Raw genomic sequence first — 18,926 nt, 5'->3', positions numbered from 1 at the left:
GCTCTGGTCACCTCAAGGTTAGATTACTGCAAAGCATTATATGTTGGGATGCCTCTGAAGATGGTTCGGAAACTTCAGCTAGTGCAAAATTCAGTGGCCAGGTTGCTCACCAGAGCAAGACGGTGTGAGCATATTACACCGATCCTGGTTCGACTGCACTGGCTACCAATTAGTTTCTGGACCCAATTCAAACTGCTAGTTTTGACCTATAAAGCCTTAAACGGCTCAGGACCACAATACTTCAAGGACCACCTCTTTCCATATGAACCTACCCGGACCCTGAGATCATCTTCTGAGTCCCTTCTTCATCTGCCTCCTCCTTGAGAGGTCTGGAGGGTGGCAACACGAGAATGGGCCTTCTCTGCAGTTGGTTCCTCATCTGTGGAAAACTCCAAGTTCACCTGGCACCTTCATTATACACCTTTAGGCACCAGGCAAAAATGTTCCTTTTTAATCAGGCCTTTGGTTGATTTGATTGACATCCTACGCCCTTTTAAAATGTGGGGTTTTTTGGGGGTTATTGGGTTGTTGCTTTTATTGTGATTATGCATTGAGTGGTTTTATATTTTGATTTTATTCTGTGAACCGCCCTGAGACCTCCGGGTATAGGGCGGTGTATAAATCAATCAATCAAACAAACAAACAAACAAATAAATAAATCCCTCCTTCCTCCCTAGGTTTTCACAGAATTGCCTGGTTGTTGTTTTTTTTAGATAACCACGGCAGTGACCCCTTCTGTGATAAAAAATAAGCTTTCATAAAAACTGATTTTGTGATTGATAAGTCGTCCAAATGTGACAGATTTGTTTCCTATTTTTCTATAGTGTAAACACTTAAATAATAATAAACAGTAAAAATTATGATTTTATGTATTTTGTTCTGAGGATCACTGTAATCTACTTTGGGGTCACCTGGGCCTATAGACAATAAAGTTCCAAATAAAATACTGTTATACAAATAAATATTATTAATAATAATCCCCTGTACCAAAGCTCAGTTTGTTGACCTTTTTATTAACAGATGCCAGAAGCTTATTGAAGCAGAAGATTTCCACACTATATTTTAGAACATAGACAAAATTTCCAAAGCTTACTTGGAAGCCACCCATGTTGTTATGGTTCTAATCAGTCTTTCAAGGAGAAAATATATTCGACCCATGATATAAAATTCCATATGATTTTAGTGTCAGGCAGTCACCTCATCCATTTCCCCCCTCTTTCTTTGTAAGAATAGCTCAGTTACCAAATCTTTCATCCCTATCCCCTGCTATTTTGACTGACAGCACTGCATCATGCAGAGCTCTTGACAATAATCATATAACCAAGCCCACTATTTTCTTTTCCCTATTCCATTATATTTTCCCTACCCTTGAAGTAGACAAATCTGTTCTGCCCTGCATAATTCCTACACATCATTACTCCCATTTTTCATTTTATAGTTAAACTAGTAATTCATATGTTTCTTCTGCTTCCATTAATTTTTGTCCATTTTCTATCTCAGCTGGTGCATTTTGTCCCTTTCACTATAAAAATATTAACAGGCCTACCTATTCATTTTTTCTAGCTCTCTCTGAATTTAGCATCAATAATCAAATCCAAAAATACACCTACAGTATCCCTCTTATAATGCCATATGTGCTACAGTTGTTGTTTCCTTAAGTACCTATCTCAGTTAATCCATCTGCATAGGTATGTACAGACTTTAAGCACGAAATCAGGAGTGCGGGAAGTTTTTTAGCCTGAGGTCCACATTCTGTCATGGGCAACCTTTCAGGGTTGCATGCCAGGGCGGACATGGCCAGAGTTTTAGCTGTGCACAACAGGCTATGACAGCCACAAAAACATCACAGGTTTCTACATCCCCACACGCAGTGCTGCATCCCCAGCCAAGCAAGTGACAGACATGATCACAGTTCAAGAACACATTCCAGCTAAGCAAAACCAGTCAAGGGAGTGGCAGAGTAGATTCTGAGGAGCAGCGAGAGAGGCTCTGAGGACAGCATTTGACTCCTGGTCCTGATAGTTCCCCATTCATGATTTAAATGAAGTACTTTAAAACTGAGCAAGAGACCTTTGTGAAGCAATAAAACATGCATGCCCGAGTTCAGCAGGGAAAAAAGAATTGAGGAGAAACACAACTTTTTCATTCTTTATTAGGGAGACTGACATATAACTCTGAACCCTGCCAGATGGGCTGACTAAATAGAGTGCCTCAGTAAAAAAAACATAAAAGCTGATTTCATTCTAAATTTATTAGAAACTGTGTATCATGTTGCTATGAAATCTGCCTGCAAAGAACTAATAATTAATTCCAATTCTCAAACCTTGTTAAAACAGTAATTAATCCACATTCTGCTTTATTGGTACAAATAAAATGAAACCAGCAAGAAAGCCATTGGCAATAATTCTTACACTCTTAAGGGGAAAAAGAGGTGTAGAATATTCATGCAATTAGTAATTGTAGCATTAAAAAAAATGAAATAGTACCTGCAGGAACTTCTGATCTGCATTGGCACGTGAAGTGGGGCAGGATTTTTTTTCTTGAGCCTTTGGGATAGAATCAGTGAAAAGAACAAAGGCCAGTTTAAAATCTTGGCAGATTACTTTTGTGTTATAATTATACTTGTTGCTGTTTAGTCGTTTAGTCGTGTCCGACTCTTCGTGACCCCATGGACCAGAGAATGGGGTTATAATGATACACTAGTGTCCAAATTAAGTATTTCATTATAAACACTTATTTGCTAGCACATAGAATTGTAATGTGATCTGATGTGGAAAAAAATAGCAATTTCTGAAGTAATATATTTCTGAATGATCTGCAAGCTGAGCCTTGAATACTCACTATTCATTTTTCAAGGCTGTGTACTACTAGCACAATTAAGCATTTCTAAAATGGGTCAGTTATTATTTCTGTAGACCTAGAACATGATCATAGGTAATGTATGCACAGGAAATATTCATTTTCTTCTGTACCCGAAAATATCAATGTCTGTATATATTCTGCATAAATAGAGTATTCCTTTACTAAACAAAAGAAGTCCCTCACATCACAGGTTTCAATTATGCAATGCAGTTCTGAATTGTGGCCTGCTATAAGGAGAAACACAAGAGCTAAAGTTGGTCAAGGCAGAATGCTTGATTATGGTAAGTTTCTAATACTGTACAGTATTTTGTAGACAGGAATGTGTAACTGTACACATGCCCCCTCTAGTGGCTTAATAGGTGGTATGAATTTGCTCCATGCAGATGGCTGGGTTACTACCATGTAAAAACCAAAGGTCCAAATTTCAGCCTCCAATCTTCATGTAGAACCATGCAAGATGAACTTTTGTGGTTCTGCATGGGGAATGGGGGCAGAAACCTCAAACTCTGGTACTTGCTTAGTAACATCTCCAAATGGCTAGAGCAAATACTCCCTATAAAGTTTAGCAGAGCTATTCCAAGCCTCAATTCTGTAGTGAATTCAGTAAACTGAATGGGAAATGTACCTTTGAGCCAATAGTTCACCCCACCTTCAATAAAGGGACCAATTTGCCCCCATCTTCTTGTTCTTTGATATTTCTGGCATTTATTGTTGGAAGGGTATCAAGAGAGACTGGAGATGAAAGCAAAAGACCCTGGTCTTTAAAAATCTGGAAATAAGGCTCACTAATTTATGAAGAACTATATAATTTGGAAAGAGTCATAATATCTTCTCTAATCTCTCTCAAACTACTATATATTTTTTAACATGGAGCAGGTTTGCTCTGCCCACAACCAATAGTTTTGAATGCAATGTGCTATGTGAATCCATTTTATTGATTCATAATGATGTGACCCAATGGATCAGCCATGGAATGTACCGGGGTTTTTGTTTCATATCTAAAAACTTCTACCATATTTTTCTGATCCTTACAACTCTGTATTTGGAAAAGAATAAGAGGCAGGAGTCAATCCATTTATCTTAGTTATGTTTGGAAGGCTTCAATATGTTTCATTTATGAACACACTTGATTGGATGAGAAAGAATGGGCTTTGATTAAGGTTTAATCTGGGCAATTCTCCATGACATCAACCTTGACAAAGGAACAGAAAGTTATGGTCATTTCAGAATTCTGTTTGAGGACCTTTTTTGTATTGCAAGTTTACTCCAATCTATAATCTGAAGTAATTTTGTATTAACAAATGCCTTTTGGAACATTGATCTTTCAAGATACAGCAAAGTTGGAGAGTTCTGTAAGAACGCAGGGAATTTTCAATAAAAGACAAAGAATGTATCCCACACATCCATTGTATTTAAAAACCTTTTCATTGTTTGTCTTTATGTTTTAGCAACATTCTCCTCAAACTCTTTTTAGAATTCCTTATTGTCTGCTTACATTACTTACAGCAATTGAACTTGATACAATGAAATATGTTTCAGATACCCAGATGAAACTGGAAAAAGAAGTTCCATACATAGCATATGGATCAACTTGTAATCAGAATAGAATGACTTGGCACTTCATATTTGTGTCCTTTGCAGAAAGCCAAATTATCACTTCAATTTCTTTTTCTTCTAGTGCTTACACAATCAATTCTTTCTGCAGAACACGTATTTTATTAGGCACTCAAGTCTTTAAATCCAGTTCTGATTTTCCTGTGATGACTGAGGGTTCATTATAGCCCCATAAACGGAAATGGCGAGTCCTCGGTATTTTTAAATGTACTGTATCACACAGATCAAAGATGCACGAGACACTTCTAAAACTCTATAAACATTATCAGAATAGGCACAACTTATGAAAACACAACAAAATGGGTTTAAGAACTCATGTAATTCAGTAGAATATTGGGTTTTCAAGATTACTCTCAAGACTCTACTCTCAATCAACTTAGAAGCTTCAAAGGTTGCAAGAACTAAAATCCACTAAGAGTTGAATCCAGACTTTATGCTTATAGCTTACTAACTGAAATCAATGGGACTCTAAGCATGAAATCCTAACCCCACTTACCTTGATGTGAGCCCCACTGAATTAAACAGGACTCACTTGTGAGTAGATATGATTAGGACTGCACTGGAAGTCTGGTTCCAACCCTAACAGAGCAATCCAAACACCTCTTAGACCTGGTTATGGTGGTTTTAGATTGAACAGAGGTGGTGCCCCATTCAGCTTTGCTGGCTGAGCCAGAATCCCACCAATAGAGTGATGCAAGCATCACTTCATTGGAACCAATCCCTCACTTCCACTCATGTTCCAAGAGTGGAGATGAGTCAGCCTGGGATCCACTGATGGCATCAGGCCCAATCCAGATCCAATCAGTGTACCAGTATTGAACTGGCACATGGATCTGGCCAAATTGTTCTGCCCCTTCTCCTCTTCCCATCACCATGAATGGCTGAGCTGTGGAGGTGGCTCTGCCAGCTGGGAAGAGGATGTGAGTTTGGGTGGTACCTTAAGGCTGCAATCCCAAAGACATGTACCTGAAAGTAAGCTCCACTGAACTCAATGAGATTGTGCTGCGTTATTATTATTATTATTTTAAAAACCTATACCAATTGCTCAGTGGGTGCTGGTTCACTAGAACTACTGGGGCACAGACCTCCTCCCAAAAATGTCAAGCAATTAAAAAAAGGTGTTCCTCAAACTTTCAAAGCCACACACTCTTTCCTGTTCCACACACATTATATACTTCCTTTGGACTATAGAGGCATTTCTGCCAACCTCCGGTTCGCATGACTACCGGTAATCAGTTCTCTGTACCACTCAGCCAATCCTAATCAAAAGCATATCAATGCAAAGAGATCTCCCTCATATGTGTCTAAGAAGAAAAAGGATGTGACAAAGTGGGCTGGTGGAAAGTCTGTCCTATTAGGAAAGCTCTTACTCCATCTGTTGTTATGAGGCGTGTCCAGCACAACCATGGGATGAGCTTCAAAAACAGCTCTATGCGGTGGTATTAGCATAAGATTCATACATTGACTCTGAGAACGTTCAGTGTTGTTTCTCTGAAAGCCAGAAAAGCAACAAGAAGTTCCCTACTTTGAGGAGGTTTTTTTATGGTTTAGTTTAGCATTTGGAAAATATTATCCCAAATCTCAGACAAGAAAAGGTTGATTATGATTAGGCTGGTGTAATGAACTCTACTCACGAGCTGAGATTATTACTGCATATTTGCGGGGCAGCTATGCATTGCAAATATTTTCTGATGCGCTCTCATGTGTCCTGACTCAAATGAAACCTTTTTGTGGTTTACTGATTGGAATACTTTCTTATTTTAATTGGAATACTTTCTTATTTTAAAAACTGCAGCCCTACAAAGTCAAAATATTACTGGCCACCTCTGCCAAAGCCCCAGCCTTAAAAGCTAGGGTAGAGAATCCCAGGGGGCTGAACACAGCTTCCCAGGCCTCTCTATCCAGCCCTCAGTATTATGTGGGCAGCACATCCGCTCTCCAGGCCACAATCCTGAATGTCCTTCTTCTGCACCTGTTATGTATTGAAGTTCTCACCCTGGGCCAGCAGAGGGATACTGTAGATAGTTATGCAAATAAGGAACTGAAAGCGACGTTCAGTGATTGGATAGTTTTAGAAAATTGTTACAGTTACGTTGTACTGGAGCTCTATATAAGCAGGCTGACTGAACCCTTCAGTTCAGTTCTGTTCTGGCCTGTGAATAAACAAGAGCTGTTTGAAGAATCGCTGTGTCGTCTGTGTCGACACACAACTTAACAGCACCCTCCTTGAGTACTTTTTCTGTGCTGAAACTGTAAAACTGCCTCTTGCTCACCTGGACGGGTGTAGAAACCTCTTTACGTAGCTGGAATTGACTTTACAAAGTTAAGAGTTGCACTCATTGTTCCGTCCCCTTTTCCCTTTGACCCCACCCCATAACTGACATGTGGCCCCCATCATATTCTTCAGGAGGGACTGTGTACCTTGCCCACCCGTGCCCTAAAGGTTTTAGGCCCACACACTTGAATAGTCCTTGGGAGTGACTTTTTAATGGAGTAGCGTGATTGATGGCAGCGCCTTCAGGTGTGATAGGGGACTCATGTCAGCGTATTCCAGAAGGGCTATTAAACATTCCTATTGGGGCTGTGTGCTTCAGTTGTGGGGGAAATGTCATGTACTCCTGAAAAGACCCTGTGGCGCAAATGGTTGAGGACAGGTGATTATTTATGGGAAATAAAGTAACGTGGATCTCTTAAAGACTATTATTAATATTTAAAGAAGATGCATCTTCACGGACTGTTACGGCAGTTGCACAGTTCTCCAAAATTTCTACCCCTCCTCAGTATCTGAGAACCTCCAAAATAGGCAAAAAAAAAAAAAAAAAAAAAAAGATTCAGATTGAATATGAGGGGGGATGTTCGTCCCTCCATGCTTCCCCGGGGTTGTCTGCAACGGCCAAAAGGGCTGTAGAGAATAAAAAAACAACCCGCGTGAAAGAGCCTCTTGGAACTTGAGGGTATCATGGTTTGTGTTTCTGGAGTCCGAAGCGTTTTCACAAGTGACACCGAGCACGCGTTTTTGACTCGCAAGCGCCCTCCTCCGTGCATGCCATCCCACCGCGCGCCCTCTTCCCGCAGCCCCTCCGTGGCTTCCCCACATTTTCCCACCGGGGGCGGGAGACGCCACGCCGCCTGGGAAACGGCTTTCCTCCTTTGCGAGGGAAGCGGCTCCCCCGTCTGGCCGCGCTTGGGAACGAGCAGCGCCGTTGCCATTGGCTTTGCGAGAGGCGCTGTCGCTAGGGAGGCGAAGCTTGGCGAGGCGGCTTCAGCAGGAGCCGCGGCTCCTCCGCTCCCTGTAACCAAGGAGCGAGTGTGTGTCGAGCAGCCAGGCAGCGCTCGCGCAAGGGCAGCTCCCGCCGTCTCCCTCCAAGCACCCGGCGCTGCATGGAGGGAGAGACCCCAGCCTTTTCCCGCCTCGCAGCCTGGGCTGGGCTCTGACGCGCGGGCTGGCTTGTAGGGAGGCGAGTTTGCGCCGTGCGCCGGACCTCTCCACGCCGGTCTCCGTCTCTGTCCCGCCGGCTCCTCCCTCCCTCCCTCCCTCCTCTTTTTGCTTCAGAGCAAAAGGGGACCTCGGGAGTCGCTGAAGCAGCAGCAGCAGCAGCAACAACAACAACCCGGCCACGCCAGCCCCTCGCCCCGGGCGGCAGCTGAATCTGATGGCGTCTCACCAGCAGAACAGGATTCAAGCCTACCTGGAGAAGAACAAGATCGGGCCCCTATTCGAGGTAAGGCGGCTTCGGGCCACCCTTGGCTTGCCCCGAGCCCGGGGCACTCGGCTCCTTTCGGCAGCAGCAGCCGCCCTGCGCGCGCGCCATCCGCCTGGGCAAACGCGCGCGCGGGTCACGCCGAGTTAACTTTCAGCCTCGCCTTCAATTGAAATTGCGAGGCACACCAGGAACGAGGGAGGGGCCGGTCTGAGGGCCGAGCGCCCGCGAGCGGGACTACCTGCTTACGGGTGTGTGTGTGTGTACCTCGCTGCAGGTTGCATGCAGGTATGCTTCACCTCAGAGAATTCACCTGTGCCTCCTGTTTCCCTCTCGCATCCGCTCTTCTTTTTCCTCTGTTCCAAACTCTCCCTTCGCCCCCGCCCGTTTTCAGTTTAGGGTCGTGCTCCTGTTCTTTTGAGAATTGCACAGAAGGAGCATCTCATACCAAGAGCAACTTCTCTGCTCCCTACTGTGTTGCCTCACTTAGTATTCTTTCTGGTGTGCACCTGTTAAGGAGCCCTGCTCACCAGTGACTCAGGCAACCTTCTTGCACGTTTTCTCTTTCTGGCAGGCAGGCAGGCAAGTCTTTCTCGGATGTTAATGCTGTCTCTTTGCTTAACTGCATCCATATACAGTATATATGTGCACCCTTTCTCCTGCCTTTTACTGTTCTCTTGCTATTAATCCACATCTTCTGTATTTGATCTGCCTTCTTTTTTTGTCTTTCCCACTGATACGAATTCTTTCATCCTACATAGTTTTATTTTATTTTTTACTGAGCTCCTTTGCCTGCATACATGTTCTCTGTTGCATATGCTTCGTGTGTATATATTACCACTTGCACATCTCTCTTTGCAACTCTCCTTCCTCTTCTCTTTATATGGGTCTAACATTTCAAACACTAAAACTGAGCACTCACGTGTGTAGAGAGGGACAGTCGGTTCCATTGAAGGCATTCCTTGATTATTATTTTCTGTCACTACGCTTGCTGAGAGTCAGCAGAACTGGACTGAGTTGCAATCATCTGTCACCTTTAGGCTGTGCATAGTCCAGCCTTTTGTGGATTACTGCCTGGCTCTGTGCGGGCAAATCCAGGGCAGAAAGTGTCCTCTTAGTTGCCAGGGCACAGGGTCAGAGAGTGACTTTGCACTGCCCAGCCACGGAAGGCAGCCCGAGGCTGCTGTGCTTCACCCTCCCTGTCATGTCAATGTGAGGGATGGAAAGTGTTCTAGAGTCTCACTGGACAGGGGGACTGGTGAGGGCTCCACATGCAGACTCAGCACATGGGAGTGTTTGCTTCAGGATACAATGCAAAAGCAGCATTGCTGTGCTCTGAGAGCAAACCAGAGGATAGCTGAGGACTTAAGCATGCTGCGCACGCCAGCATAGATAACACCAGAGCTATTATCTTCTTTTGACTGATCTGAAACAAAAATACCATGCGAGAGATTAATTCAGGATTTACTGGAAGCACAAAGCAGATTTTTTTAAAAAGAGAAGATAAGTTATAAAAGTGACCTGTCCCATTGGAGCATTTTAAGGCTTTATTTCTTTATGTCCTTCTGCATTTGCAATTATTCTGTTTGTTCTCCACAGGTTGCAGCATTTCTCTGTATAGCTTTTGCTTTGATATAAACATCTATAAAGAAAGGGCTGGCCAAATTTTCCTGTAACATTTTAAAGCAATTATGCTTTGAGTACTGTATTCATTTTTTTTACCATTTTTTTTTGTGACACAAGCCTTGGTCTTATACAAATGTAACTTAAGTATGAAAAATTAAAAAAACTAACGTAGATCTACTTATCCCCTGACCATTTTGCCAAACTGCCAGGAAACTACTGCCAAGCTGTAATGAAAAATGTACTCATTGTAATACAAAGCATATTGTGAAATGAAGTGGTACTTCTAAAGAAGTGTCCAGTTCCCAACTTCAACTTCAGTTTCTTTGTTAACCTTTACAAGAGGTTTCAAATAGTTTTAATATTTAAGTTTTATTCACATTTCTCCCGCAAAATGTTATGTTGCCATACTTCTAGTGGACCGTTAGGGAATCAGATGCTAGAATAATCTCTTTTTTTATAATAATTTTTTATTGATTTTCCAACACAAATTAAAAAACAAAACAATGCACAATACATAGACAAACAAAACATATAGACATGTATAATTTCAAAACCTCTTTTTCATAAACCTTACTTCCCAGACTTCCCCTTACCTCCCCTTTTCTGCATCCCTGTTTTAAAATTTCTTCAACAACCCCTCACTCCCAGATGCTAGAATAATCTCTATTGTTTTTATGTCAGGGAAATCATACCTACTTAAGTCTACTTGGTCTTTGTGAATGTGGGCAAAGAATAATTGAGCTGGAAGGGACATCAAAGGTCACTTAGTCCAAGCACTCTGCTATTTATTGCAGGAAATCCACTGTTACAGCATCTCTGATAGCTTATCACCCAACCTTTGCTTAAAAACATCTAATGAAGGGATTCCACCACCTTCCGAGGCAGCCTGTTCTATTTGTCAAATAGCTCGTACCAACCAGAAGTTCTTCCTAATGTTTAGTTGAAGTCCCCTTGTAATTTGTTGATTTGGGTCCCACCCTCTGGAGCAGGCTTTTTCAACCTCCATACCACCCTGAACTACAACTTCCATCATCCCTGTCCACTAGCCCTGCTTGCTATGAATGATGGGAGTTGTAGTCCAACACCTGAGGACTTGTGGTTGAGAAAGGCTGCTCTAGAACAACAGAACAAAGCATTATGTAACTTGTGGAAAATAGGAGCACAACTCTAACATATAAATACACTCAATTTAGAGAAGTGTAAAACAGTAGTACATTATGTATCTTTGCCACATTCATGAGCCACATATAGAGACTTAATAGTTGGAATGAACTCTGTATGGCTTCTGGGTCTTGAGCACACTAATTTAGCATAACTAAATATTTGTAGCCTACTGGATTTTGACCAGTCTGGCATTTCCTTAGTAAGAGGAGCCTAGGCATTTGTTTATTATTTGTTCTTATAGTTTGTCCTTCACCAAATGGACCCCAGGGCAGGTTGCAAAAATACCGCAATTAAAATGAGTGCAATCTACATTAATATAATAAAATACAAGCACAAAAACAAAATCAAAAGAACAAAACAGCAGCACAGAGCAGCAGTGCACGAAGAGGGAGAACATTCACTCCATCAAAGTCCTGGGTAAAGAGGTGAATCTTGACAAAGAGTTGCAAAGCATACATTGATGGTGCAAGATGGGGAGATCATTCCACAACCTGGAGGCTACCGCAGATAAAGGCCTCTCGTGATGTGCCATCACAACTGAGGGTGGCAATAGCACCAGCACAGCTGAACTTAACAACTGGGTAGGTCAATGTGGCAAGAGAAACTCCTTCAGAAATCTGGGCCTCTGGTTGTTTAGGACTTACTGTGTAAACACCTTAAATTGGACTCAGTAGTTAATTGGCCGTCAGTTCAGATCTTTCAAGGCCAGCATAATATGTGTCGAACCAGAGATATTCTTCACTAGTTGCAGCTTCTAAACTGTCTCCATGTTCAATGTTAAGGCAGCATTCCTAATCCACTTACCTGGCAAAGCCCTATTGAATTCAATAGGGCTTAGTGCTAAGTAGTCAGGGCTAGGATTGTGCTGTGATTTGAGATTTAACCAGGTTGTTGCTGGCCCAGATCCGTAACCACTGCACTATTCCACTTCTATGGAAGTGTTTCATAGAATCATGAATGGTCTTCAAAATATTCCTTTATAGACTCCAAACATGTTACCACTTTTAATATGGCCCTCTGGGCCAGGCAGCTGGGTTTGAGAGCCATTTTAATTGTATGTGGTGGTGATGATTTTGATTTTGCAGATGCCCCAGAGTGATGCTAGTTCATGGATATTGTGGTTAACTAAAATGGTAGGCAGTTCACAGCTGCCCACTATAGCCTGCCACCTCCAGTCCAGCAGTAGGTAAGTCTGCTGGGGTGGGGCTACTGATTTAGGAGGGAGATTTAGGAGCCATCATAAGATGGCTGTATAGTGGGAACCCTCAAACATGTTCTCTTCAGCACCTCCTTCTCTAGAAAGTACAGCTATTACCTCCCCACCCCCAAGGTTCATATTTATTTCGGTTTTGATTTTGCCAACTTTGGCTTCATAACAACATTTTTAGTTAGTTGGTTTCTGTGGCTCACCAAACTAGTGTTTATCGTCTTCCTGAGGAGAAGACTAAGCCAAAAATGCATCATGAGAAATGTAGTTATGTTTAGGGGAAATATCATTGATTTCTGTAAAAGAGCAGATATGGTTATTGACTTCTGTTAGTGAATGAAAAGTTCGAGTGGTGCACACACACACGAAAGCTTATACCCAGAACCAACTTAGTTGGTCTCTAAGGTGCTATAGGACAATTTTTTAATTTGTTTTACTTCTGAGTAGGTATGTCTAGGATTGTGATATAGAACAAATACCCCAAAGTGTTTGAAGATACATGTTCTAAAAATATTGCAAGTTTTGAAAATGGCAAAGATCAGATTCTTTTTGCAGATAACAAAAATATATATTCAGATCTTACCTACTGAAATGGAACTGAGATTCAAGCTTTTGAATGCAATTTTTTCTCTGAGACGCTCAGAATGCCGCAGTCTGGTCTAGAGAAATATTTAAAAATGGCTACGCATAATATAATGCAGCATGATTTTTTTAAAAAATAATACCCCAAATTTGATAAGGTGGCAGCATTTTAAGAAATAATAAAAATTTAATAGAAGTTAATATTAGCTATTATTGTAGAAAGGAAACACAATACAATGGTAAGAAAAATACATTTTTGATTATCATATTTTTAATTCTGGCTCCCCACCTACACTTTGTGCTTGTTTCACAGGAAATCTTATGCCTTTTCTTACTTTTAATATGTACTAGAACAAGGATACTGTAGTGTGCAAGCTTGTTTGCCAGCTGACTCATTAATGAGTGTCAGTTTATTCAAAATGTTCATGGTGAGCTTATATTAACAATGCTTTTCCTGCATCTAATTAAAGTACAAAGTACATTCTAAACTGCAAACAATATCTATTTAATTGCATGGTCTAGAAAGGAAATCTGCGCTAAGCTACCCCAAACGAACCTGGCCATCAGGGCAATACAAATGCACTTTAGTAAAGATGAAAAATACAGTGTTTAAAGATAATTTCTTTCCATAATACGTCCAAGAAATAGCTGGATAGCTGGTAAAACACATCCTTAATTTTACTAGTGTATTGGCTGAAATTGATTTTTCATGGGGGTGGTATTTTTCTTTTAAAATACCATAACCTGCAAAGCAGTGGTAAAGTTTGTTCCAAACACGATTCTGAATTTTTGTCCTCAAGGCTAATTTCTTATTCTTACTGACTGGCCCTAGTTTTGTCAGAAAATGCTATGTAATGTTTGTGATCAATGTGTTTATTTATGCATTTTAAAGGTTGCATTAGGCATTAGTGGGGGGGGGGCGGGGTGGAGCCACCCTCCAAACACTGGTGTGTCCCTGCTGCTTACCTGGAAGGTGTTCGGGTGGCGGCAAGGTTGGGGTTGCATGGATATAATAGTGGTGCTGGGAGGGCAGCTCCATCCCATGACTACTGACATTAGGCTCACATTGGGTACTGTTATGAGTGGGGGGGGGGAATAGGCTGTATGTCTGAGCCCCTTCTAATTCCTATATCCAGCAAGTGGTAAAATCTAAGCAAAGATTCTAATTGTGGAAATAAGCAGACAAGTATCTTGGTAATGGTCCTCAAATATGGGCCCATAGGGTAACAAAGGAAGTAGCCCTGTGCCAGACAACAAATGGATGAGTGCTCTTCCCTCAACTTACTGGTAGAAAGACAAAGGGCAAAGTTGAGTGTTAAGAGAGCTGGAAGCAAGCAGCAGGCTAGGAAGCCAGGGAGTCAGAGGCATGCCTAATTTAACAACAACAACAACAACAAATTTATTTATACCCCGCCTATCTGATTTGTGTTTGTATCCAAGGCTGTGGCTATGGGAGAAGCAAGACTTTTAGGGTATTAAGGATATAAGTATATATGTGTAAATAAATCATATATCCTAAAGACACCGCAGTCTCCAGTGTGCCTCATTTCTAAAAGGAAACATGGACCCTGGGTAAGCTCCTGGAAAAGTAGCACTGGTTAGAATGATCTTGTGGCTGGGAAGTCCAGCAGGATCATGCTCTGAAGTGGTCTTTGCCTGCCTCCCTCTCTCCTGAAATGTTCCTCACACGGTTGATGGTAGATGGCCCTATTATTATTCTGGGGGTTGGGGGATGCTTCAGAAGGGGGCATTCTGGGAAATCTACATGTGTGGTTTCCAACCTGATGGAGAACTCTGATAAGTTTTGTCTTCCTTACCCCTACAAAAATCAAAGAAAAAAAGGAGTCAGAATTCTGAGTTAATGGCAGTATAGAGGACCTGTAACTAAGAAAAGCAGAGTAGAAAATGACAAGGGGCTTTTAAGGAAGGAAAAATTCAGAATGAATGTTTATTTTGAGAGGTAAATAGTAGCAAAGCTGTGCCCCAGCATATGTGTCTGTCAGTTTTTACATGTGCCTGATAGATTTGGGCATTTTGGCCATACATCCTAACCTGGATTCCCTAATCACAGGCTTGATTGATGTTTAGAATTAGGGTTCCCCCCCTTTTTTTTTTACTGCGCTTCACTTTTACTGATTATGTATTATATAATCACACAATGAGCTCTTTCAGACACCAAGTTCTTTCTTGGACTGTCCTTTTGCTGCAAGTGCATTTAGGATCACCATTCCGGGAATCACTAAACGAAAGTGACAGGGTTCATTTTCCTTACTCGAAGGGACTTTCAAATCTGTGCAAACTTTTTAAAAATGTTATGAAGACTACGGTATTTCCCTAATTTTTTATACTGGCTGAAGAATTTGTTTTTCAAGTGTTAAACCAGCGTTTGTGAGCTCAAAAGTGTTATTTGGAGGGCTTTCTTATGGCTGTAACCATTTTGAGCTACATTTGGGGGGGGGGACATAAATAGAAGTCTAGACTGTACATGTTCTTTCCACAACATTTTGTATTATATCAGTTTTGTCACCTGTGTAAAATGCCCCATTCTTAATGATGTGTGTTACACCTTGATTTCTTGCCCTTTTTTGCGGTCTGGTCTGCACAGTACTTTATTCTGGCATGGTTCTGACTCACTGCTTTTCTATTTTCTCTTGAATCTGGGGTGTCTCCTCACAATGTTTGGGTTCTCATAGTCATGCGTACGCATAGTCTTTTAAAACCTTATGGTGAGGGGAGATCGCATATTCCTCCTTGCGTTAACATGAAAGTGATGCATGCATGCTACAAGGAAACTGCAGAATCAGAAACTGTTCCCATTATCAGGGGGAAATGTTGTATGCCATGGAGAATGGATAAAACCATCTATGGGGACACTTAGAGAGTACGCAGGAAGTGTTAATCATGTGGCACATTCATTGTAATGATGACTGGAAGTTGGGCAACATGGGCACAGCTTGTTTCCGAGACATGGGGTTCTGGTGGCAGTCCTAATTTTACACAGCAAATGTGTTCCATGTGCGTACACCACTGTTTCTCATGGCAAACATGTAACATATTGACTACATATACTCATGAACTTATTTCTGGGGCCCCTGCTATGGTTTTGGGTCCCAATATGCATGCAGATGTTTAGATATGTGAAAAACCTTTTTAAATGCACAGATATCCTTGATACTCAAAGTGTGGAACAGAGACATACTCTGTGGTTTCTATCCCAATTCGAAATCCATGCGCCACAGTTTCTCATGTGTCATCATTTCTACAAAGAAAGTGTCCAAGCCTACCTACATTTGCATAATCACCACAGTCTGATTCACTTCATTCTTTTTTTGTCCTGTCTCCAAAATTGCCTGTAGTACAAAGAATATCCTGATGTTCATTCTGGTCAGGGTAACCATATTGTACATTTTCCTCCAGCTGGAAGCTGGGAAAACTGTGACGTGGAGGCAGAATGCTTAAAACAGTATCAAATTCCCCCCCCCCCCCGATTATATCTGTGGTCACTGATTTGGTTCACATATTGCATTTGCTGATGGTGACTAGAGCTACTAGTTTGAAGGTAAGATGCCCTCAGTCATAGGCTAGAATAACAAAACACAGTGTATCAAAATGACATGAAGCAATGAAAATACATACTTTCGTTCCAGTAGTTCTTAGGATAATATTTCACAAAGCTATACAGCTGTCAAATAGTTAACCTGACAGATTTGTGTCTGTGATTATGTCCTGTGAAAAAGCCTATTTCCTCGCCTGTGGAAAACTGAGAATTATGACTGAGATCAGTAATTTTGTCTGCAATGATCTTTCCTGATTGCTAAATCAATATAATTAGTTTTGACTACAGATTCCCTGCTGTATAGATCCTTGATGAAATGTAGGTTCTGCTGATATGAAATAGTATCTTACGTCTCTCTGAAAATGAATTTCCATGTCATTCTAAGGCTACAGGCTTTGGCGTTTGGGTAACAGTCTAATATTAGAGTTTCCCCATATGATAATGAAAACTATGCATTCTAGTCATGCTCAAAGTCAGGAATTCAAATCTGTATATACCGACTATATTTTTGAAGTTTAAAATAAGGAGTCGTCTCATACAGTACATGGATAGTGCATTGTGCATTTTCTTAATTTTTAGTCCCCCAAAATACACGGAAAAATGTGGTATATAAAAATCCTATTGTGGCAGTTGGAGCCTAATCATGCCTGCTCAGAAGTAAGCCTGATCTGGTTGCAGTTTACTTCCAAATACTGTGCTATTAAGTCAGATTTGTGGCTCCTTTCTTCTTTGATTTTTGGAGGGTTAGGAAAATGCTCTGCAAAAGAAGGTTGTAAATCTCACAATTGAAAATATCATTGAGTTGCAATTTCAGCTCTACAGCGCCATCTGGTGTCACTGTGTTATAATGCATTTTTACTAATGTAGCTAAAAAGGTAAAGGTAAAGGTACCCCTGCCCGTACGGGCCAGTCTTGCCAGACTCTGGGGTTGTGCGCCCATCTCACTCAAGAGGCCAGGGGCCAGCGCTGTCCGAAGACACTTCCGGGTCACGTGGCCAGCGTGACATCGCTGCTCTGGCGAGCCAGAGCTGCACACGGAAACGCCGTTTACCTTCCCGCTAGAAAGCGGTCCCTATTTATCTACTTGCACCCGGAGGTGCTTTCGAACTGCTAGGTTGGCAGGCGCTGGGACCGAGCAACGGGAGCGCACCCCGCCGCGGGGATTCGAACCGCCGACCTTTCGATCGGCAAGCCCTAGGCGCTGAGGCTTTTACCCACAGCGCCACCCGCGTCCTCAGTAATTATTATGCACATATATACACATCTTCCCATGGCTACTATTTGTATTTTTTTGCAATAAGCACACATTTCTATTAATTTCTAGTTTGGCCCTAAATCCCACTGAGTCCAGTAGGGTTTACTGATGTGTAAATAAATATGCATAGGGGTGCAGCATAATGTCTTCTTAGTAAAATGTGCAACATTTTAAGATACAGTAAGCCCACAATTTATGCAAGGGTTACATTCTGGAGGTTGCAGCTAAAGCCAAAATTGTGTATATTCAAAACACATTGGGTTCAATGGTGGAGGGGATTGCCAAAGTAATTTCCCCCAGAATTCTGCCCCCTTTTAATTTTTTTACCACTCATATAGCTGAATGCACACAAGTTAAATGTGTGTAAGTTGTGGGCTTATTTTATAGTCAATAAATATGTAAGCATGTATCACAGTATTTTTTCCATGGCAATAGGCTGTACTGGCAGCTTACCTGAACTTGTTAAGAAAGGTAGCATTCTATTTATTAATGAAAATGACTTATATGCTGCCTTTCCAATATAAGAGTGTTCAAAGCAGCTAAAAACAGTCAGAGAACAAAATAAAACAATCATAACAATTAAAGGAATTGGAATAACTTAAAACAACAAAAACAGGCTGTATGGCACATAAATAAATAACTCATCAGAGCCAACATAAAGGGGAATTGTTGCTATAGTTCAAAATCAAGAAGATATATATATTTAAAACCACAAAGGCATTTTACAGTGTTGACTTGTACCATGTTTTGTGTTAAGGTGTACGTTCTTAAAAACAGAGCTTTTAGTTGTTGCTTTTTTAAAGAAAGAGACAGTATCTAAAAAGGCTTTGTGCAATCACAGGAGAAAACAGTGCACACAGCTAAATTTTCTACTGCAGCAGTTTTTAGTGCTGAAGAGATTTGATGTTGCTGTTTTCTATTTCATATATATTTTGGATTGGGGTGAAGCAAGGCTTCTAAAATCCTCTTTTTTAATATTGGTATAGTGCATTTGATATTTCTGAAGTATACTTAGAATCAAGATGAACCTAGGGGTGTTATTGAAGGAAGCTGCTCACTCAGCACCTCTATAGAAATCAGGCCATCCACGTTTTCGCCAGCAGAATTTGCATTGCTAGGCCAGCAGGTATATGCTTAAGACCGCCCATATTGATTGCGCTCTCTCTCTCTCTCTCTCTGTATCTGTTTCGTCCAATAATACATAAATCACAAGGGGAAGGTGCTAAGTTTTCCTGCCTTTGCAGCTTAGCTCCCTGCAACTTCATACAGTTTGCATGAAGTCTGCAATAAACCAAGAATCGTGGCAATAAACCAAGAATATCTGATCAAGCTTTTAGTCATAATGGGATTTGTGTGTTT

General features: G+C 41.3%; 2 protein-coding genes across 7 annotated transcripts in view; one reads left to right on the top strand and one right to left on the bottom strand.

Moving 5' to 3' along the window:
* The window catches only part of LOC309373909 (uncharacterized protein), a 78,980-nt gene extending 70,312 nt beyond the window's left edge, over window positions 1-8,668 (bottom strand). For 3 of the 4 annotated variants that reach the window (XR_014170276.1, XR_014170277.1, XR_014170278.1), the window contains exons 1-2: window positions 8,166-8,260; window positions 2,487-2,546 (exon numbers count right to left, since the gene is read on the bottom strand). Coding sequence is in view for 1 of the 4 variants with exons in the window: in XM_081918464.1 (XP_081774590.1) it covers window positions 2,487-2,546; window positions 8,491-8,516 (86 nt within the window). In the remaining 3 variants the exon portion in view is untranslated. Of the gene's footprint in view, window positions 1-2,486; window positions 2,547-8,165; window positions 8,261-8,490 lie in introns of those variants that run through there. The other variant, XM_081918464.1, reaches the window with a different exon arrangement.
* Window positions 7,779-18,926, top strand: part of LOC309373902 (uncharacterized protein C8orf34 homolog) — an 87,115-nt gene continuing 75,967 nt past the window's right edge. The window contains exon 1 of one of the 3 annotated variants that reach the window (XM_081918439.1): window positions 7,779-8,198. In XM_081918439.1, the coding sequence (XP_081774565.1) occupies window positions 8,130-8,198 (69 nt within the window). In that variant the 5' untranslated portion in view covers window positions 7,779-8,129. Of the gene's footprint in view, window positions 8,199-8,369; window positions 8,466-18,926 lie in introns of those variants that run through there. The other 2 variants (XM_081918440.1, XM_081918441.1) reach the window with 2 other exon arrangements.

The sequence above is a fragment of the Podarcis melisellensis genome, assembly GCF_964234715.1.
Source record: "Podarcis melisellensis genome assembly, chromosome: 7".
Taxonomy (NCBI): Eukaryota; Metazoa; Chordata; class Lepidosauria; order Squamata; family Lacertidae; genus Podarcis; species Podarcis melisellensis.
This window is presented reverse-complemented; position numbering and strand designations above follow the sequence as displayed.